Genomic DNA, 23,117 nt, shown 5'->3' with positions numbered 1-23,117 from the left:
TATTAAATTCAATCACATTTGAGTTTACTTTCTCCGTTCTCCAATTAATCCAAGCGCATCTGATTTTGCTTCATCATCCTAAAGGTTTTTTATGTTGCCTTCCCATCACTAGTTCAGCTTTCGACATGGACTACAACTGCACTCCACTTCATTAAAAATTTCCATCTCGTGAATTACCGCAAAAATGTTCGCAACTAAAGTTTTTATTTCTTTATTTAATAACAAATTCTTAGAAATGTGTACACTCTCTCTTATTTTTAGAATAAATGATTTCGCCAGCGGCGGGTAGGGATCAACCAACTGTTTTTTTTTTTTTTTTTTGGTAGGGATCTCTAAAGCAACTGCTTATAAATTTTGTCCAACGGAGAGCATTTTTCATAACTCCGTGTGGACTGCATCGAAGGTTGTTGTGAAATCATAACTCCACCTGCACAACTTCCAAGGTTGTGTCATCAATATTCCACCAAAATGGCTGAAATTTGGTATTTAGTCTTCAATGTGATATAAAACTGTTCGCCAGAAATATGTCTGTACAGGTCCACGCTTTCATATTGCCCCATTTCTGACTAAAATTCGTCGGTATAGGTCCACGTTTCGATATAGCCCCCATAGAACGGTACCTCCGGATTTTCGTAATACTGAAGATTGTGACGTCAATATCCAACCGAAATGGCTGAAATTCGTTATTTCGTCTTCCAAGTCCCGGTCCACACTAGCGTGAATTTCATTAAAAAATTTCATGAAATTAGATGTTCTTAAATCGAACTCCCCACTACAGCAATTTTATGATTTTACTCTACTATGGACGTCGATCTAGAGACGCATAATTTCATATCACAAGTTGAATGAAATTACTGTAGTGTGGCCCGGGACCAAGAGTTATAAAATATTCCAGAAGAGTATTATCAGTATAGGTATTATCAGTATAGGTTCCTATATCCCCATAGAAGCTTACTTCTTTATTTTCGGTATTTTTTTAGTTTTAGACACATTCTCTTACCGAAATATAGGATTATTCCATTTTACTTCAATACAACTTGTGGTGGAGGGTATAACAAGTTCGGCCCGGCCGAACTTAACGCCGTTCTTAAGGTAGAAACACAATGAAATACGCGGCTTTTTCACGCTCAGTTTCATGTAAAAGACTAAAGGCAAACTACTACCTAATTCAAATTAACCCAGATCATGGTTTAATAAGAAAGGTTAGCCAAAGCTTCATGTCAATTTAATTTTTTTCATTCGAGTATGCCCATGGTACAATTACCCAGGTAGTGGCATCGTAAAATTTTGAATATGTTATGTCAAAACTTTCTTTATGTTGTTGGGGAAATTACAACAAAAATTATTTTTTTAAAAAGGGATTTGACTTTTCATATTCGATCAGCTGGTGTGATACCACTACCTGGTAGTTCTGCCATGAGTATGCCTAAAACTTCAAAACAATATAAACAAACTGTGTATTAGGGCTATAACCAAAAAAATACCACCACATTGCCGTGAAGAGCATGGAAAACTATTATGAAATATGGCGTCAATTTTTCTCTATCGCGAAAAAAGTTTCCGCACCAAATGCATTGAAGTTCAATAATGCATTTTTTAATTTAATCTGTTATAACAACATGTTTGCTTTTCATTAAAATTTTTATTTTTTTGTAATCTAATTTAAAATCATTATCAAAGCGTTCTGGACCAATTTGATCTCAAATACGCGCCATTTCGGAGCATGTTAGGAACTTTTGACACTATTGCAATTTTTGGTTTTTCTTTATAAACTCGTGAATTTTATGTTTATATTTTTTGTACCTATCGGACAAGAGAATTTGGGGTCATTTGCAACGAATTCGTGAAAGATTAAAAATGCATTACTGAACTTCAATGCATTTGGTGCGGAAACTTTTTTCGCGATAGAGAAAAAATTACACCTTATTTCATAATAGTTTTTCATGCTCTACACGGCTATGTGGTGGTATTTTCGATATCTGCAAAAAAGTGCAAAAAGTTATATCCCTACTGTGTATGTGTGTGGTGTTTGAATAATATGCCAAACAATTTTAAAAACAATCGAATTCAATGATTTTTTAAATTGTTTTTAGACCATTTTAATGGAAGAAATTGGTGAGATTTGCAGTGAAACAATCAGTTTATCATATTCACAACTCGATTATGTGGAGAAAACTTAACGCTTCATTCATTTTTCGCGTTTTTTATAAAATGCTAAAAAAATGCATTGTAAACAAACCCACTTGTTGCTTTTATTTTGAAGTTTTAGGAATTCATGAAAAACAAGGGTTCTATAGATTTTTTTCATTTAAATCTACCTCTTTACTTATACCATGACCCAGATAAAGCCTCTGGTCGTTTAAACGCCACAAAAAATGGTTGCAAAAATTGACGTAAAACTCTGGGTTTTTCGAATATTTTTGTGGGGTTTTTTGCATTTTGTTATAGTATTGTCTGTTATCTGTATTTTCACGCTTATAACGCTTCATTTGATCCACGCAATTGGCCTAAAACCAAAGCTATTGAAAAAAATCGACTTTTTTGTAATTTTCGACTTTTGACAAAAAATTTAAATATGCGATAAAAATTTAACCATAAATGCATGGTACAATAATTCTTAGGTAGGCCACAGCTAACAGCTGATTACATTTTTTTTTTTTGTTATGGCTTAATCTGTCAAAACCGTGTTGACATGCAGAGTTGATATTTATTATTGATCAAAAAATTCAACTCTGTTTTGTTTTCATTTCAACATTTCGTTCTTCTTCTTCTTTGTATACTCATCCGTTATCATTCATCAAAACAATTTTGACGTTTTAAGCCATAGCGACAGGGTTGTATTTTTTGGCGATTCTCATACCTGGCCTACCTATGAATTATTGTACCATGCATAAATGTTAGAATAATATAAAGTCAGGGATTTGTTAGGAATATAGTAAGGCCATGTTTATATTATAGCCGTTTGTAGGGTTAACCTTCATTTTGAGGATTTATTTGAAATATAAGCAATGGAATTGACATTTAAAACCCAGTGGGTTTGCTAAATCCGGTTATATATAAACGTACTATAAGAGTATTATCTCAATCAAAAATCAAGGGATTGGCATGTAAGGATACACCAATATTAGCCTCCAAAGTTTTTGGCACTTTTAAAAGAAGGCCCGATTGTCGGAAAACTATACGTTTTAGAGAACAAAGTTATTTATTAAAAAATGCTTAAAAAGTCCCAAAAATATAATTTTCATGAAAAATTTTTCGCAAAAAAATTCTCGGCGCTATGTGGGTTAATAAGGCAGCATTTGAATTATGTAGTACATGGTTTAATAAGAAAGGTTAGCCAAAGCTTTATGCCAATTTAATTTTTTCATTCGAGTATGCCTAAAACTTCAAAACAATATAAACAAACTGTGTATGTGTGTGTGGTGTTTGAATAATATGCCAAACAATTTTAAAAACAATCGAATTCAATGATTTTTAAAATTGTTTTTAGACCATTTGTATGGAAGAAATTGGTGAGATTTGCATGGAAACAATCAGTTTATCATATTCACAACTCGATTATGTGGAAAAAACTTAACGCTTCATTCATTTTTCGCGTTTTTTATAAAATGCTCAAAAAATGCATTGTAAACAAACCCACTTGTAGCTTTTATTTTGAAGTTTTAGGAATTCAAGAAAAACAAGGGTTCTATAGATTTTTTCATTTAAATCTACCTCTTTACTTATACCATGATGTAGTACTTGGCCTTTAATCTTTGACATGAAATTGAGCGTGAAAAAAGCGGCGTATTTCATTCTGTTCACACCTTTACTTGTTTAATGATAAAAGTGTCAAAAGAGCAAACTGTCGAAAATGAGTTCCACATACACATTTTTCCAAAATGTACGGGAACGGAAAAATGGCAGAAACATCAAAAAACTGGAACAAATGTCAAAGTCGGCGAATCAACCAATCAGAAGCCGCAAACATGTTGCACATTTTTGCTCGCTCAAATTTGTCGTGTAAAAAGTTTCTAAAGAGAGAGCCATTCGGCGCCATTTTTGTTTAAAGAGAAGTGAACATTTTGCAACTTTTTGGAGTCCGGGAACGCATTTCGGTGCAAAATGTGTTAAATGTGTAAAAACTTTTTAGTTCTGAACGAAGCTTTATTTAATCCTTTAATCCTATCCACAACGCTTTAGAATCTAAAAAATGTGCAAATGTGAAATTTTCTGGGTCAAAAATAGGTGTGTTCGTTTACTCAATAATTTGTACAAGTCCAGTAACTTCTTGTAATCGACTAAAGTCTTTTGCATTGTACTGTAGAGTAAACGAACAACATCCAGCAACAATTCGTACAAATTTTGAGTAAACGACATCAACATCCAGTACTGCAAGAATCTACTAATTTTTACTATTTTTTTCGATAACATAAAGGAAAAAATGTTTTCGTAGTAAAAACTAGCGCAGATTCTTGCAGGTTCTGGAACAGAGCAAATGTTAACATTTCAAGTTGATTACATTGAACATCTGATTAAAAGTCAGTTGAGTTAGAGAATCGCACTACTGATCACGGTTGCCACCGGACAAAAAAATTGTCTACCAAAATTTTTCGAAAATGTTATAGCCCGTTTCCACGGTACGTCGTTCGTTCTCTATTCGTTGTTCGACCCATAACTACGAATAAATTACTTATTTCCCCACACAAAATTCTATGAACGAACGACGATTTTTCTACGTTGTTCGATTAGAAATACTCTCTGAACGACGAATAAGTATGTCCCATCCCTAACAAATGACAGAATTTATCGAAAAAAAATAATTATAACATGTCTAAATTCAAAATTGAAAAATTTGTTGAAAACACAAACATTTTTAGAAAAAAGGAAAATATGAATGAAAATTAATGAACTAAACATTTTATATAGATGCAGAAGGAAGATAGTTGTGTTTCCTTCTTAATTCCACACACATTTCTTGTCCATTAGTTCAAAATCGCGTAAAAAATCAGAAACAAAAAGGAAACAAATCACTGAAAGTCTGTATACACAAACATTGCTTTTGACATGTCTCTCTCTCTCTCTTTAATTTTGAAAATAGAAAAATATAAAAATATATTGAAAATATAAAATTATTCAGAATTTATGGAAAAAATGAATGAAATATGTGTAGATAAATATAGAAGAACATTTGAAGGAAAGTCTATTGTTTTCCCTATTCATTTAATGTATATTTTATGTGTTTTCGGTTCAAATTTTCGTGAAAACAAGGAAACAAAAGTGAAGGAAATTTTGTTTATGTTTCTGTTAATTACGAATGGTGTCGTGGAAACGGGTTAATTCGTGTACGTCGTTCGACAGGCGGCCAACGTAATTGACACGTTCGTGTGAACATGACATTACCAAAAAGTTACCAAGAAATTAAATTTGCCATTTCGTTTGTTACACACCGAACTATGCATCGAAAACTCCGTAAAATGTATTTATTCTAGATCAAGGCATATTTATATAAGGTAAATGCATGAATTACAATAACTAACAAATTTACAAAAAAAAATCTATTTTTTTACACTTTGAAAATCTTCTAAAATAGAACAAATTTGAATCAAAATGCAAATATCATGCATACAGAACTGTCGCAAGTCGTTGTTACTACACGTTTACCATGAAAAGAAGTATTTTATGGTAGCAAATGTCAATGTTTCAAATTTCACGAGTAGACCCTATTATGCTTGGTTTACATTTATGAAATCCACTCGTTTTCAACTGTCAAATCCATAGGTTAAACGTCAAATGAAATCCAGATGTTTATGTTAGTAAACAAAAATGAATTGTTGTTTTAAAAATGATGCTCGATTTTTTTACTTTTGGTTTTGATTAAAATAATAGTTTGAATGGGTAATTTAATTTAATAAAATAATATCGATATCACAATTCTTTCGTTTAAATAAAAAACAAATAATAATGAAGAGTCTTAAAAGAAATATTATTAATAATAAAAAAACAAAACAATTATCAAAACTAATTGATATCAAATTAAATTCTTAATGTTGTGAGTGATAGAAACGAAGGAGAAGAAAAAAGAGTTATAGTTGTGGGTTTTTGTGAATGTGATGAAATTTTCGAGAGTTCTCCATCGAAATGGAAACACTGTTCAATAGTTAAATTTACAAAGAAAAAAACGAAGTTTTGTTTTTAAAAAAAAGTCTTACACGATCAACGCGTAGCGTTATTCTCTTGTATGTATATCAAGAAAGCTGTCTACATACATATCATCAATTTGTGAATTACAACAAGGAAGTTCTCTTCAATTTTCTTTAATTGCTCGTTTTTCGTTTAATAGAAGTTCATGTACGAGGACATCTTCATCGGTTGTAACATCAATCAGTTCCAATTCCAAAATCTGGGTAGGTGGTGTTGTCTCATTATCATATTTTATATTCTTAATAACCGATACGAAAGTCTGTCCCACAGTCAGTTTACGAAAAAATAAACAATCATCTAGAGTCCAGTCTCCATTGACAGCTTTAATACCTGTTAAAGAAAGCAGAGATTGAGAAAAAGTGTTCGCTGCCATTGTTTTTAGGCGAAAAACTTACCATAAAGCTTGGCTTGTATAGCCATTTTGGGTAATTGACGAAATTTAAGGGGTAATATTTTCAATTGACTTGAATCTACCGTGGCCGAATCGCCAAAATCACAAAAACGTACATGTAACATATCGCCATATTTTTAAACGGCCGTTATGCCAAGTTTACATTTACGCTCCAAAATCCAGTGGATTTCAGGAAATCCTGAAATACACCCCGGTGTTTACACTTATTTTTAGTTGATTTCAATCATATCACAATAATCAAGGTAGATGCATATGCGCAGCTGATCGAACATGAATTTTCAAACAATTTCTTGTAAATTGAATTAGACATCAAAACTATACGACAATATAGAACTCTACTGCTTTATTTCGAAAATTATCTATATATCGTACACTCCACGTCAGTAGAATAGAACACCTAAATTTTTGTTAATGTTACCTTATTTATCCCAAAACGAAAGAATCTGCGTTATTAATCTTGTGGGGATTTAAAGACTATGATGTTCCGCATCAAAGACCGAAAACATTATGTTTCTAGCTCTTCACGAAATGATTTTCTGACCAATTTTCCAATAGTACTATGAAAAATAGGCATTTATTTTTGGTCATCAGGATAGAACAGTCACTTTATTATCGCGAATTTTTGAGGTATTAACGCCGAATTTTCTTTCAGTCGATAAAGCAAGGCTTTTTAATAATTTTTACCAAATCAAACCTAAAAATTATTCCGCGGACACCGAAATAACAGCGCGAAAGGGTTTAAATTGACAGATATTTGAAACATATCGGAATGTCAATAGGAGTTGCGCAGTTATGTCATATTTCTTCACAATAAGATAGAATATGACACAGACAACCTCGACGGATACAATCGAGTGCATCGGATGCTGATAAGATGGAACATTTTCAAAATAATTATGAAAAACGTCAAACTTTCTTATAAAAACCATGATGTTTTGTTCAATAAAATGGCTTTTTCGCGAACAAATCTGTCGTTCAAAGGTTTGGAAATATGCTCCAGTTTTGGAGGAAGATAATCTGATAGGAAAACAAATGTTATTTTAATACACTGAGAGAAATTTTAGTACTTTTTAAAACAACTTACGAAACCTAAAAACTCAATTTCCATGACTGTGTTTTTCCGCCGAAATGGGGCTTTTACATTTGCGAGTTCAGTTAAAAAACTACTAATTCGTAAAATTCGGTATGGAGAGCATAACCTGGTCCATATATTGGAGCATAACACTGTTGAGAACAGTCGCCGACACCGAAATAAGAAAACATATAAAATTCATAGTCCAAAGGGTGTGTTCAATTTGAAAAATGTGCTAAAATTTCCCTCAGTGTATTAAAATAACGGTTGTTTTCCTATCAGATTATCTTCCTCCAAATCTGGAGAATATTTCCAAACCTTTGAACGGCAGACTTGTTCGCGGAAAAATCATTTTATTGAAGAAAAATCAAGGTTTTTATAAGAAAGTTTGACGTTTTTTATAATTATTTTGAAAATGTTCCAGCTTATCAGCATCCGAAGCACTCGATTGTATCCGTCGAGGTTGTCTGTGTCATATTCTATCTTATTGTGAAGAAATATGACATAACTGCGTGAGTCCTATTGATACTCCGAGATGTTCCAAATATCTGTCAATTTATACCCTTCCGCTCCGTTATTTCGGTGTCCGCGGAATAATTTTTAGGTTTCATTTGGTGAAAAATTATTAAAAAGTCTTGCTTTATCGACTGAAAGAAAATTCGGCGTTAATACCTCAAAAATTCGCGGAAATGAAGTGACTGTTCTATCCTGATGACCAAAAATAATTGCCTATTTTTCATAGTATTATCGGTAGATTGGTCAGAAAATCATTTCGCGAAGAGCTAGAAATATAATTTTTTCTGTCTTTGATACGGAACATCATAGACTTTAAATCCCCACGAGATAAAAAAACGCAGATTCATTCGTTTTGGGGTAAATAAGGTAACATTAACAAAAATTTAGGTGTTCTATTCTACTGACGTGGAGTGTATTAATTGTGTATAATAGGAACAAATGAAAAAAAAGATTTTATCGTTGAGACATCATGATAATAAATTTTGTTAAATAAAAGTTGTGTTCATAACCTGCAAAATATTACAACCATGGTACAAATAAACAGGTAGCCGCATCGGCAATTGTTGGTAACATAAGATGTCAAAATTTGACATCAATTCAATGCAATTGACACATTATGTTACCATCAGCTGGCTTTATAATGCTACCTGTATTATTGTACCATGATTACAACTTGCAGTTGTTTTCCCGTTTAGTGCTAGAAATGCGTTCCCGTACTCCTAAATCTAGTAAGACTTGCACTTCTCTTTAAACAAAAATAGCTGTTGTTCTCTGCTACAGATATTTGGCCTAGTAGAAACTAGCAGCATGTTTATTGGCTTTTAAATACGATGGCTGATACGTTGATTTTGACATTTCTGCTGGAATTTTTGTAATTTCTGCCATTTTTCCGTTCGCGTATTTTTTAAGATATTTGTATGGCAAAGCAATTTTAGAAAATTCGCTCTTTTTTTTCTGACATTACCATTAAAAAAAGGACGTGAACACAATGAAGAATAATAGCATTGTAACAAAATAATTCAGTATTTTTTTACAAATTGTTTACAAATTTTGATACTAAATTTTTAATGCAGCAATTGACCATCTACCTTGTTTATTGTGATACGTGAAAACTGTTGCAACTTTTGGTACTTTTTTAGGCAAAAGCAGGGTTGTATGTCATGTGTACTGTGATTTCGATGTTGATTCCGCTGAAATCACAAAATGAGATGATTTTATTTTTGTATGCGAAATCATGATATATTTTGCCAGATTCCGCGCGAAATCACGAAACGACGACGAATGTAAACCAAGCATTACTCTGAAAGGCAAAATAAAAATAGTAATGTTTGGTTTACATTCGGCGTCTTTTCGTGATTTCGAAGGCGTTTCGTGATTTCGCGCGGAATCAAGCACAAATTATCATGATTTCGCATACAAAAATGAAATCATCTCATTTCGTGATTTCAGCGAAATCAACATCGAAATCACAGTACACATGATATACAACCCAGTTTGTGACTGAAAAAGTACCAAAAGTTGCAACACTTTTCACGTATCACAATAAACAAGGTAGATGGTCAATTGCTGCAACAAAAAATTTTAGAATCAAAATTTGTAAACAATGTGAAAAAAATATTAGATTACTTTGTTACAATGCTATTTTTCATTGCGTTCTCGTACTTTTTTAATGGTAATGTTAGAAAAAAGAGCGAAATGTCTAAAATTGCATCCCCATACAAATTTCTTAAAAAATACGGGAACGAAAAAATGATGGAAATTGCAAAAACTGCAGCAAATCAACGTATCAGCTATAGTATTTAGATGTTAATGAACATGTTGCTAGTTTCTACTATGCCAAAATTGTATGGCAGAAAACAGGAGAATAGGGTGTTATTCGGCGCTATTTTTGTTTAAAGAGAAGTGTAAGTCTTGCTAGACTTCGGAGTACGGGAACGGGTTCTATATACAATTAATACGATATATAGATAGTTTTACGATAATTTTCGAAATAAAGTTGTACAGTTCTATATTGTCGTATATTTTTGATGACTAATTCAATTTGCAACAACTTGTTTTGAAAATTCATGTTCGATCAGCTGCGCGTATGCATCTACCTTGATCATTGTGATATGTATGAAATCAACAAAAAAATAAGTGTAAACACCGGGATGTATTTCAGGATTTCGTGAAATCCAGTGGATTTTAGAGCGCAAGTGTAAACTTGGCATAAGGCTTGGCCAATTTCAACCATATCTGTTGTTGGTATAAATTCATCACTATTTTCACAAAAAGTTTGTAATTCTTTCATTAGGGTTCTCAAATTGGGATAGTCTTTATATGGTTGGATCTGGAAAACAAGAAAAAAAAACAGTTTAATTACTAATTGTAATTAACTTACAAACACCTGGACGACTTATGCTAAGTTTACATTTACGAAATCCACTCGATTTCAACTGTCACTTCCATAGCTCAAACGTCAAATGAAATCTCATCTGGATTTCATTTGACGTTTAACCTATGGATTTGACAGTTGAAATCGAGTGGATTTCGTAAATGTAAACCAAGCATTACAATGAAATTTGAAGGATTAGCCGACATTGTTACGCGCACTTCGAACAGCTCTCCAACAGACGGTATATTTGTATAATCACTGAGTTTTGGTAAATCGCTAACTTTTTGTGGTGAGCCAGGCACAGTGGTTAAGGTTAGACCTCGGGTAATATCGATAAATGAATTGCTTGTGGGTGTTGTTGGTGAAGCAAGGCTTGTGGAACTTGAATTATCCTGGGTATTTTTTGAAAAATCTAAACTGAATTTTCTTACTGACCCATCATGATACAATGATACAAGGTAACCTCACGCTCAGAGCTCACAGAGTTGTATTCGCTTTGCCGTCCCTTCATTGACAAAATGATTTTGACAAACTTTGTATGTATATGTTAAAGCATACATATGTCAGGTTTATTTACATTTCAAATTCCAAACTAATTTAATTTAAAATTTTTAAATTTTCAGACAATTTGGTGTCGATTTTGCCCCGTCTGCCCGCCCGTCTAAAGGATAACTCTCGAACGGATAAGCTGATGTTGTCCAAATATTGGCCTCGTCATATTTTTTCAAAAAATTTATCAATTTCAAGAATGGGGCATATCGGTCCGCATCTTCCGGTACCTCCTCCATAAAAGTTCAAAGATTTGGTGCGTACGATAACTCACGAACGGATTAACTGATTTTGCCTAAAACTTATTCCTCGCAATATTTTTTCCAGACATACATATATAAAGCATGGACTATAACGATCCAGTCCTTCAAGTAGCTGCTTTGAAATTCCTTATGATCCTGTTAACAGGAGATATGATGTGTTTCGTGATCAAGGCTATGCTTTCAAATATAATTGTTCAAAAACTATAAAGCTCCTACAGTGACCAATATAAATGGCTGGTCCAATCTTTGCACATCGGAACATTTCTCCCAACCATGGGCAAGTCATTATTTCCTGACATAATGACCCAAATCTCAAAAAATCATACGGTGACACTAAAATGGATGTTTGGCACGATAAATATTGAAATGACTCCCCAAATAAGATCCAGCGTGTATGATCATGTATATAATAACGTGTATAATGACTACAACATTATATGTTTTTTCCTTGTAAGATTTTTATTTTTGTAAAGACAAAATATAGATAGATGTCGGTTTCCTTAAGTTGGTTTTATATACATATTCTTAAATATTATAATATATTTTGTAGAATAAAAATAATACAATACACAGATTTTACATCTTGGGGGCAGTGGCGGTTTCTTCTTTCTAGCTTCACGTGTTCTATAGCGTTTTAGCGCGGTTGGTAGCAGCTTTAGTGTTCCAACTGCGAAATGTCTTAGTAGAGGTGAAAATCACGACGATGAATACCGCCACCACAGACACGAAGAATACATGTAACAGCACTACCAGTGTCCCATGATTCGACAGAGATTTGGTGACCTGTAACAAGCCGCACACATTCAACATCAAAATATAAATCCACTCATCTTCGCTCCAAACATTTACTTACCGGCTTTTTTGCTGCCAGCCAGCCATAAGGTTAATGCTAGTTACCGTAAGCGTGTGGGGATATCGTTGCCGAGATCAGGGCGAATAAAAACCTTGAACACTGCTGGCAATTAAATGCTCGTTTCTGTGATTTGTCTTTTGCTTCCACGAATAACAATGCAATAACATTCAAGTTAGAACTCTTTGTACTTTAAGAGGACCGAGAAACGCAAAAAATACAAACTTTTGTTCTCCATCCGCAGAAACGTTCTCAATGTACCAATTGAATACCGAAAAAGTAAACTTTTCACACATTCTCGTGAAATATTAAAATACTAGCTGAACCCGATGTGCTTCGCTACCCCGACTAAGATAATATACGAAGGAATGACTATACTTTTATTAACATTTAATGTTACCAATTTTTTAATATTTTAAATTATTTTATTCATGGTAATATTTTTTCCAAGTGCATATTCCATCTATGGTATTGATTATTATTACTTCAATAATGATTTAGATATGCCATAAGTAAAATATGCTTTGTTCCACTACTATTTTTCTACGATAGCATTATAGTTATCAGAAAAAATATTACAAATTAGTAGACTCTTGCAGTTTTGGAACAGGCCAACAGTTTCTGTTTCCTATTCACCACTTCACCAAATTACTTCGATGTCAATGTGTTCGGGTTAATGCCTGTAGCATTGGTTAAGTCATTCCCAAATATAATTGCACGCTTATTATAATTACGATTTCTATTGACTTCGAAGTTTTTACCTTTAATAATGCAATTGCTTAAAGGACAACTTCGAATGATTCCTCAGAAATAGTGATCAACAAATACACTATTGCAGATTAGTGTCCCCTCGCGGTACCTTGCACTGCAACTTCCGCTTTGCCTATTGCAGCACTGTGAATTACATTGAAAACGATACCTAAGAAGTTCAAACCGATCTAATAGTGCTGATTCATAAAATGCTGCATTTAATATTTGGGTTCTTTGAGAGTCATTGCTTCCCCCGAATCTGCCCGTCCAATTTTTTCGTGGCTATATACATATATCAACATAACATTTCTCACTCTTATTTTGAGTCAAATATAAGATCCTGTAGGGGACCTAAGCCATATGATAAACCGCTTACCATACCCGGAAGCGACATTGTAGAAATAGAAATCCGCGAAGTACCACGCACCCAACTATATATATGCTACGATCCATTTGCTGGTGGGTTAGTTCAGCTCATCAGGCATCTCGATGTGAACTGCTAGAAGACAAATGCGGAGTTCGATATTTTAAAATGTTGTATACAAAATGACGTGACTCTTGATTGCCCAAAAATTACAATGATTCCGGCAGCATATCCGGTCGCTCCTTTAGCGTCTTCATATTAGATTTTCCACAACCATGCTGAAAATAACAGCAGCAAATCGAAGCTAATAATAATCACTTACAATTTAGACCAATCTCACGTTTTTTAAAGTATTTTTCGCATAAGTTCCCACACAAATTGTTTGAATAAAATGGAAACTAAAATCTATTAAAATAAAAATTGACATAGAGATAAATGAAAAAGACAATAGCAGCTGGTACGTATAGAATGTTCGTTGACACTACATAATGCAAACACGAAAGCGCGGTAAAAATATGCGGAGATGCTGACTTCGAAATGTCAGCATCGATTTTAGGAGGATGCAATGTATATATCGAGAAGTCATGCATTAGAATCATGTTGCCCAAGGGGCATTATCCAATTCTTTCTTTGAGTTCAGGTCTGAATTTTCCGTGGTTTTACCAGAAATCAAGAAAGAACACAAAAAACTTGTAAACTTCAACACATTTTTACACTCTTTTTAATATTACCACCAACACAGCTTCCACATAAATTATTTGTTATGGTTCATTTTATGCGACCCCGGCTAAAACACTTCAATTAATATAAATATATTCATATTGTATAAAATAATATTCACAGTTCGCGACTTATTCAATGGTGAACCTCAACTTCAACGATTGTAAACTATTTTTGAATATTTCCATATACTTCTTTCGTATCCAAATACCATCACACATTCCAAATTTCATTGAAATTGGATATACATAGCATGTTTGGTGCATCAAATACATGAAATCGGCCGAAAATATTTATGGGAGCTATGTATATGCAAATCTGAACCGATTTCAATATGATTTAGCATACTTACGTCTAAATCATTTTCCGCTACACCTCCACATTTTAGAGACTAAATCTATTACCGTTCTATAGATATCCGCATACAACTTTTACATTTTTATATCTCCAGATCAACGTGGAATTTCAATGATTTATATATCCAATGTTACTTTCAGGCGATGCAGCATTATTCTCTGAAAATCCTTCTTCAAAATATATTTTTGCAAATTTTCGCGATATCTCAAAAATAAAATACGTCGGATCCTTCCTTGGATAAATACGAACATTTTGAGACAATTTTGTCTGACAATCTCTTTTCAAAATATATTTTTGCGGATTCTTCGCGATATCTCAAAAATAAAATACGTCAGATCCTTCCTTGGGTAAATACGAACATTTTAAGACAAACGCGAAACAAATCGGTTGTAAATTGGTCGAGTTTTTGATTCACGTACGAACGTCATTTGAGTTTTATATAATAGATTTATTCCAATAAAAATATAAATAAAACGTAAACAAACAATATGTTGTTTTTTTGTAATTGACATACAACAACAACTTTCATATTGTTTCGAATGCATGGTTGTATTTGGCAGCTCAGGGACGGTTTTTTCAAATGAGATTACCTTCTTATTATGCCATGCTGACCCATCATCTTCAGTGCCAACAGAGCTGGAACCAGGTAATAAGTGGGCACTAAAATGTAAAAACATTTTAATAAATCAAATTTATAATAATAACACAAAACCTACCCCCATTAGTTCATGTTCATTGCGTATAACGTCATTGATGGTAACCAAAATACCAGGGCCCTCTAAACGTGTGTGTATTGTTACTTGGGGTACTGGACCGGGAACAACCATTTTTGTCTAAAGTAAAATAAAACCAAATTTAAAAAGAGTTAATCTATGTTCTGATTCATGCACTTACCAAAACTTCACAATTCTTGGGCAACAAACCACGAATGCGTCCAACAATAGCTTTGTTCCTTTACTTTTTTAATGGTAAGAGTGGTAAAAGAGAAAAGTGTCAAAATTGTTCAAAATTGCTCTCTCATGAACATTTTTACTAGAAAAGTAAAGGAACGGAAAAATGGTAGATCCGGCAGCAATGTCAGAAAAAACAAAAAAATCAATTTTCGTCTTTTATTTCACAGTTTTTAATTTAGTGTTGTCAGTGTTCGACTTTTTCTTCGGTTTTTCGTCCATTTTGTGAAATAATCGTCAAACAAAAGTCGAAAAATCAGTTCTGCCATTTTCTACCTGCAGAAATTTTGCTGGTAGCCTGTGGTAGAAGAGAAAGCCATTTTCGCTATCTCTCCCCTTTCACACTCTTTAAAATTGCTTCCAGTTTTGCCACTTTTCGGGGTTAAGGAACGCTTTGCAGGTTAAAAATGCTAACAAATGGTTAAAATAGTAACCTCAGGTAAGTAAAGGAACACAGCTAATATTTTTCGATATTTCAGGAATATTATGTAAACGCACTTTAATAGCTTGTTCGGGGAATTTGCTCAAAGCCAAACTTAAACTTTCCAAGAGGAACATTTTCGAAATATCCACCGATTTTGTTATGCCTTGATCCACATAATACATTAGGTAATTGCTGCTATCTACCTTAATATTCTTGGCATCCACTAATGTGCCACGATACCATTTAATGTCATTGGCATCCGTGTCATCACAAATCAAAAACATATTGGAACGTTTCAAGTCCTCGAATGTGACTTTATGCTGGTCTCGATTAAAACGTGTCTCAATTATTTGTTGCATCAGCACCTTTACATGAAGAAATAAGGTTAGCTTAAGACAGTACTTTATGAATTGTATGAATCATGGTTTAATAAGAAAGGTTAGCCAAAGCTTTATGCCAATTTAATTTTTTCATTCGAGTATGCCTAAAACTTCAAAACAATATAAACAAACTGTGTATGTGTGTGTGGTGTTTGAATAATATGCCAAACAATTTTAAAAACAATCGAATTCAATGATTTTTAAAATTGTTTTTAGACCATTTGTATGGAAGAAATTGGTGAGATTTGCATGGAAACAATCAGTTTATCATATTCACAACTCGATTATGTGGAAAAAACTTAACGCTTCATTCATTTTTCGCGTTTTTTATAAAATGCTCAAAAAATGCATTGTAAACAAACCCACTTGTAGCTTTTATTTTGAAGTTTTAGGAATTCAAGAAAAACAAGGGTTCTATAGATTTTTTCATTTAAATCTACCTCTTTACTTATACCATGGTATGAATATACTTAGGGGTAGTTTACACTATATGTAAATGTCACATGACACGAAATAAAAACATTCCATATCTACCCACGCAGGCAATGTGGAGACGTAAATTTATTACATTTTTGATGGTGTTGACGCACAAAGTAAATGGCGTAAGGAAAATCCCCAATATTGCACATATTAGCCACTATATAATGATGGAAAATTTCATGTCATGTGACATTTACATATAGTGTAAACTACCCCTTACTTGGACATATTTAAGCTCTGGACTCTTAACCTGTACAAATATATCACCATTATACTGGCATGTGAAACGAAGATATTTGTAACTGTGTTTTGATTAAGTTCTCTGGAGGCATAGTTTCCTTACAAATAATATTGGATAGCTGATTATTTAGATTGATATCTTCCTGGGTAGATGTATCGAAAAGTACCACCTGTATTTTACCATTACACTTTGATTCGGTGTCATAGAATTCGGATTCTTTTGTGAAAACTTTGCCCACCACAGACTTCGTCGGTAGCAAATCATCCAAACACTTGCGACCAGCAGGATTACCTTCAAAATCTTCCAGGCCATAAAGGGAAAATGGTACAGCTTGGGCTGGTAATCTTAAGAAGTGGGTTTCACAAATAAACAATTGATCCACAGGCAACCAATCAGCATCACCAAAATCAATAAAGAAGCATAGGCAGCTGGTCTTTGATTTGTCCAGTTCCTCCACACGAATACGATGCCAACAGTCATTAATGCTAACCAAATAGATATTCTTGCGTGTTATGGAAACGGGTCTCTCCTTCTTATTGGCCATAAACACCTCAATGTCATTCATTAGGGCACTATAACGTCCACTATAGTCTGGACCAAAAAGACGACCCCACACTGCCACATCAAGACAAAAAATCAAAAAACCGAGCATTACACCCCCCCTTTCCCAACCACAATAACAATATCATCAATATTGGATTTCTTCAGTTCCCGGGCTCACCGGAGACTTCGGAGAGTATTTTGGATCATTTACGCTAGAAGCAATAACAGAACCAACTTCATCACTATCGCTTTGATATTTCTGTAATCTCCGATTGAAAGTTGACGGGTCTACACCGTGTATCATGGCTGCCTTCCTTTTGCTCAAGCCATGTTCATTCTTGTACGTTTTTATTGCATTAATTATGTTTTTTTCATATTCAATAACTTGTTCTGGAGTTTTTCTAGATTTTATTGTTCGAATAATTGTTCGTATGGTTGGGTTGGGAGGGGTTGGTGCATTGTTTTCACACATTACATTTCCATATAATTCCACAAATAGATCATCGGATGAATCTGACTCCCACTGTGGTTCCGTGTGTGATTGTGGTTCCGTGTGTAACTGCGGTTGTTTTTGCCGGGAGGTTCCAGGTAACTGCGGTGATTGTGGTTCCGTGTGTGACTGCGGTTCCTTTTGGCAGCGTGGTTCCGTGTGTGACTGCGGTTGTTTTTGCCGGGAGGTTCCAGGTAACTGTGGTGACTGCGGTTGTTTTTGCCGGGAAGTTCCAGGCAACTGCGGTGAGTGTGGTTCCGTGTGTGACTGCGGTTCCTTTTGGCAGCGTGGTTCCGTGTGTGACTGCGGTTGTTTTTGCCGGGAGGTTCCAGGTAACTGTGGTGACTGCGGTTGTTTTTGCCGGGAGGTTCCATTTAACTGTGTTGACTGCGGTTGTTTTTGCCGGGAGGTTCCAGGTAACTGCGGTGAGTGTGGTTCCGTGTGTGACTGTGGTTGTTTTTGCCGGGAGGTTCCAGGTAACTGTGGTGACTGCGGTTGTTTTTGCCGGGAAGTTCCAGGCAACTGCGGTGAGTGTGGTTCCGTGTGTGATTGTGGTTCCGTGTGTGACTGCGGTTCCTCTTGGCAGCGTGGTTCCGTGTGTGACTGTTGTGGGGGTTGAGATTGTGGTGGTGGGGGTTGAGATTGTGGTGGTGGTGCTGACTGTGGCTGTGGAGGATAATATGGAGATTGTGGCGGTGGTGCTGACTGTGGCTGCGGAGGATAATATGAAAATTGTGGTGGTGCTGACTGTGGCTGTGGAGGATAATATGAAAATTGTGGTGGTGCTGACTGTGGCTGTGGAGGATAATATGAAAATTGTGGTGGTGCTGACTGTGACTGTGGAGGATAATATGGAAATTGTGGTGGTGCTGCTGACTGTGGGGGTTGAGGGAATGGGAAGTAAGGATAATGGGGAAGGGTAGGATAATGAGGGAAGGGATTGTATGGTTGTGGTTGAGGGGATGTAATGTATGGGGGATAGGGATATGAGGGATATGATAAATATATAGTGTATGGTGAATATATGTGTGTGGTATTTTGTGTTTCTGGTGTTTTATTGAGGTTTGTGGTCACCTCACCCCCATTTTGTGCTGTATTATTTTCATTTGCTTCTGAAAAGAAAATGAAAATAAGACGTGTGACTGTATAATGCTTACAATCATCCTGTAGTCTCTGCGAAATTCTCTACAAATATATTCATCACGCCCATATATCTCTTCATTACCGATACCAAACTCGTGGATCCAACCATTTGTGACAATTGGAGAGGGATAACTCTCCTTAATACCATGGTAGAACAAATATAAGGTAAAGTTAATACTACAACAAATACAACTCGAACAACAACCACAAAGGAATTTGTTTTTGTTTGTAACGTTACTGCCAGTTGTATTTGTAAACAAAACAAGGAAATGTCTATAAATTATTGGAATTTAAAAAACTAATAATTTTTCACATTTGGTTGAATATTTTGGAAAACATGAATGAAAATTCGTTACATTTTCAATTTTTATGTTTCCACATCATTCCACTAAATGCATAAATTCTCGCAGAAAGTAGAATTCTTGCAGAAAAGTGTGGGGTTGCTGGAAATTCATAGAAAAAGGAGAAGCTGTTTCAATGTTTTGTTTTAGAAATCAAAGAAGTACATGTTTATTAGGGCTTTATTTTTTTAAATTTAAACAAAATTCCTCACATATTAACAAACGTTGTATCGCCTCTACAAGCGGTGATTTACTGCGCGGCTTATCGTTCGAACTTGGAGGAGGTTACGTATCATTGATATGAAGAAGTCTTTCTGGGAAATGGTTTTTTCCGAATGATATATTTTTTTCTCAAAAAATATATGTCTCTAATGTACATCGAAATAAAAATAAATGTATAAAATGTCATATGAAATTTGACACTAACGTTACATCCCAGTTCAGTCAGCTGTGTATTGCTGCTACCTTTTCTTATTCTACCATGCCTTAATACTATCTACAAAACAGTGGCAACTTTAATAAATAAAAGGTTGGAATGTGTATAGGAAGCTTTAAGAGAAGAACAGTCAGGGTGGTCGAAACCCGCAGCAGCTTCGATCAGATCAACACTCTACGAATCACAATTTACCAGTCAATTGAATGGCGAGCTCCATTATACCTGGTGTTTATTGACTTCCAAAAGGCATTTGATTCTATTAAACGAATCGCCATATGGGAGTGCCTGCGCATAAGAGGTGTACCACTAAAAATAATAAATATAACCAAACGAATATACGACGGATCCACTCAACATGTTATACACAATGGGGTGCAAAGCGAAACGTTTACAACAAACGCTGGAGTGAAACAAGGATGTCCTCTATCAGCCCTCCTTTTTGCTGTTGTTTTGGATGAAATCATGACAAAAGTATGCCAGACGAAAAGAGGAATAGTATGGAAGTAGATAATTTAGAGGACCTTGACTTCGAGGACGATATCTGCCTAATATCACACAAATTCAGCGACATGCAAACAAAAATAAATGACTTGGTGGATATAGCAGATTCAATGGGCCTAGAAATAAATATACAAAAAACAAATGCGATGTGCATAAAGAACACTTCATGGAACAAAATAAAAATAAAAGGCCAGGAAATAACATACGTGCAATCTTTCTGTTACGTTGGATCGATTATCTAAATAATACTTGGCGGTCATGGTAGAACAAAGAAGGTAAAGTAAATACTACAACAAATACAATTCAACAACAACCACAAAGGAATTTGTAAACAAAACAAGGAAATGTCTATAAATTATTGGAATTTATAAAACTAATATTTTTCACATCTGATTGAATATTTTGAAAAACATGAATGAAAATTAGTTACATTTTCAATTTGAAAGTATCCATACTATTCTACTAAATGGATAATTTCACACAAAAAGTAGAATTCTTGCAAACATGTTTGGGGTCTCTAAAAAATCATTGAAAAAAGAGAAGCTGTTTCGAACCTTTTTTTTTGAAATCACATGTTTATTAGGGCTTTAATTTTTTTCAAATTTAACAAAATATCACACATATTAAAAAAAATTGTACGGCTTCTATAAGAGATGTTATAGTGTGCGGCACGTTGTTCGGACTTGGAAGAGGTTACATATCATTGATATAAAGAAGTCTTTACAGGAAATAGTTTTTTTTCTGCATAATATATTTTTTCCTCAAAAAATATATATCCCTATTATACATCGAAAATAGAAATAAAAATATAAAATGTCGTATGGAATTTGGCACTAACATTACAGCCCAGTTCAGTCAGCTGGGTATTGCTCTTACCGTATATTGTTCTACCATGATTTTGGCCCAACACAATCAGAAACACAGAGCCATGGTCCTAGACAAATGAAGAGTCTATATTGCGGCAATTATTAAGAAAAAAGTGGAGTTGGATAGGCCACACTCTGCGCAAGCCTCAACACAGCATTCCAAGAACAGCCAATAATGGAACCCACAGGGCAAAAACAAAATAAATCATTCCGTGACTTAAAATCATTGTGCCACAATAAACCTCTGTACAAAACCCTTGTAGAAGCCCTATGTCGATGGTCAGACTAGCACGATTTCAACATGGCGACGTCAAGTTTATAGACGAGGGGTATGAAGTAGTGAAACTCATGTACATGGTTTTCTGTTTTTGTTGTGTTGCCTCTTCTTGTTATTCGTTGCAAGATTTTTTCTTCCATTTTCTTTCATTTTTATTTTCTCAAGCAAACGTTAACAACAAAACAAGCATAAAAAGATTTAATAAAAACAATTAATTAATGAAATAGTGAAAATTTAACTATTAATATTAATTTTATTATTAATGTTAATTATTTTGTGTTGTTTTTTAGTTTATTTATAGCTCTGTTCCAGAACTAAAAAGTTTTTACAATTTTTACCACTTTTACACATTTTGCGTTCCCGTACACCATGGTATAAGTAAGTTATTAAACCATGCCGTACACAAAATTTATATGAAAATCGTTTACGACATTTACAACTTTTACCACTTTATAAAGTACGGGAACAGGCCATATGTTTGTTTTGTTTTTATTGATATGAGAAACAGAACAAACGTGAATGGTAGAATAAAGAGGACACGCAAAAATCTCAAATCTCACGTTAACGTGTGTGGACCAGCCAAGATCGCCCGTATACGTTAACGTGACTGCAACAACAACATATGTTCTCTTTATTCTAAATCTTTCATGGTTTAGCAACGGAAAGACTCGATCAGAGAGACTAATGCAGAAAATATTTTGAGCACCAATGGTGTGGACTCTAACGAAACTTGAACAGAAACTTTAACGAAATTGGTTTCATGAAACCTTGCTAGTCTGACCATGTTCCCATGACTATGTTCCCAACCCTGCGCTTACACCTGACTGGAAAGTTGAGTTCATGTATTGATTGTCAAAAACCAAAAACTTGCCTGTGTGACGTAGGCGTCCAGACAACTGCAAAAACAGTTGTAAAATTATGAATAAAAATCATCGATTTCTTTTCGATTTCCGCTCACATACTGTCGAAATCACTTATAACGTCATCGTTTATAACGACGAAATCCAAAAGACCTGAATTTCTGCCCTCTATAATCCACACAAATAAATATCGCTTATAACGTCATATCGGTTGTAACGTCGTTTTTTTGTGAAATATTTGAATTTTGCTATCGGTTATAACGTCGAACCATACGAAGAAGAAACATTTCTCTCAATATTTTGTTGCAAGTATATTTTTTTCCAACTCAAACAACAAAATACTAAACATATGCACAACATGTTTGAAAATAGGGGTGGACAACAAAATTACGGTCTCAAGTGAATAATTTTTCTGATTTTGCTTCATCATCCTAAAGGTTTTTTATGTTGCCTTCCCATCACTAGTTCAGCTTTCGACATGGACTCCAACTGCACTCCACTCCATTAAAAATTTCCGTCTCGTGAATTACCGCAAAAATGTTCGCAACTAAAGTTTTTATTTCTTTATTTTACAACAAATTCTTAGAAATGTGTACACTCTCTCTTATTTTTAGAATAAATGATTTCGCAATAAATGATTTTTTTTTAGGGATCTCTAAAGCAACTGCTTATAAATTGTATCCAACGGAGAGCATTTTTCATAACTCCGTGTGGACTGCATCGAAGGTTGTTGGGAAATCATAACTCCACCTGCACAACTTCCAAAAATTTTTGG

The 23,117-nt window shown here is 34.3% G+C and overlaps 2 protein-coding genes and 1 long non-coding RNA gene across 3 annotated transcripts; all 3 read right to left on the bottom strand.

Annotated features, from left to right (window-relative positions):
• Window positions 1–6,091: 6,091 nt before the first annotated feature.
• Window positions 6,092–11,655, bottom strand: LOC141386771 (tudor domain-containing protein 7-like). Its single transcript, XM_073955687.1, has 5 exons — window positions 11,586–11,655; window positions 10,737–11,020; window positions 10,387–10,512; window positions 6,579–6,708; window positions 6,092–6,513 (listed from the first exon to the last, which is right to left on the bottom strand). Exons 1-5 carry the CDS (start codon window positions 11,653–11,655, stop codon window positions 6,287–6,289), a joined length of 837 nt encoding a protein of 278 aa, XP_073811788.1. The 3' UTR covers window positions 6,092–6,286.
• Window positions 11,656–14,980: 3,325 nt separating this feature from the next.
• Window positions 14,981–15,680, bottom strand: LOC141404831 (uncharacterized). The gene is made up of 3 exons (XR_012413081.1): window positions 15,305–15,680; window positions 15,127–15,243; window positions 14,981–15,070 (listed from the first exon to the last, which is right to left on the bottom strand). It is a non-coding gene; the product is annotated as an uncharacterized lncRNA (long non-coding RNA).
• A 145-nt stretch (window positions 15,681–15,825) lies between these two features.
• Window positions 15,826–17,501, bottom strand: LOC141404830 (tudor domain-containing protein 7A-like). Its single transcript, XM_073988567.1, has 2 exons — window positions 16,865–17,501; window positions 15,826–16,149 (listed from the first exon to the last, which is right to left on the bottom strand). The coding sequence occupies exon 1, from the start codon at window positions 17,448–17,450 to the stop codon at window positions 16,914–16,916; it is 537 nt and encodes a 178-aa protein (XP_073844668.1). The 5' UTR covers window positions 17,451–17,501; the 3' UTR covers window positions 15,826–16,149; window positions 16,865–16,913.
• Window positions 17,502–23,117: the final 5,616 nt, after the last annotated feature.

This window comes from Musca autumnalis, unplaced genomic scaffold (genome assembly GCF_047663935.1).
Source record: "Musca autumnalis isolate F117 unplaced genomic scaffold, ASM4766393v1 scaffold_5, whole genome shotgun sequence".
Classification (NCBI taxonomy): Eukaryota; Metazoa; Arthropoda; class Insecta; order Diptera; family Muscidae; genus Musca; species Musca autumnalis.
The sequence above is the reverse complement of the archived record's forward strand: the minus strand, read 5'-3'. Positions and strand labels throughout refer to the sequence as shown.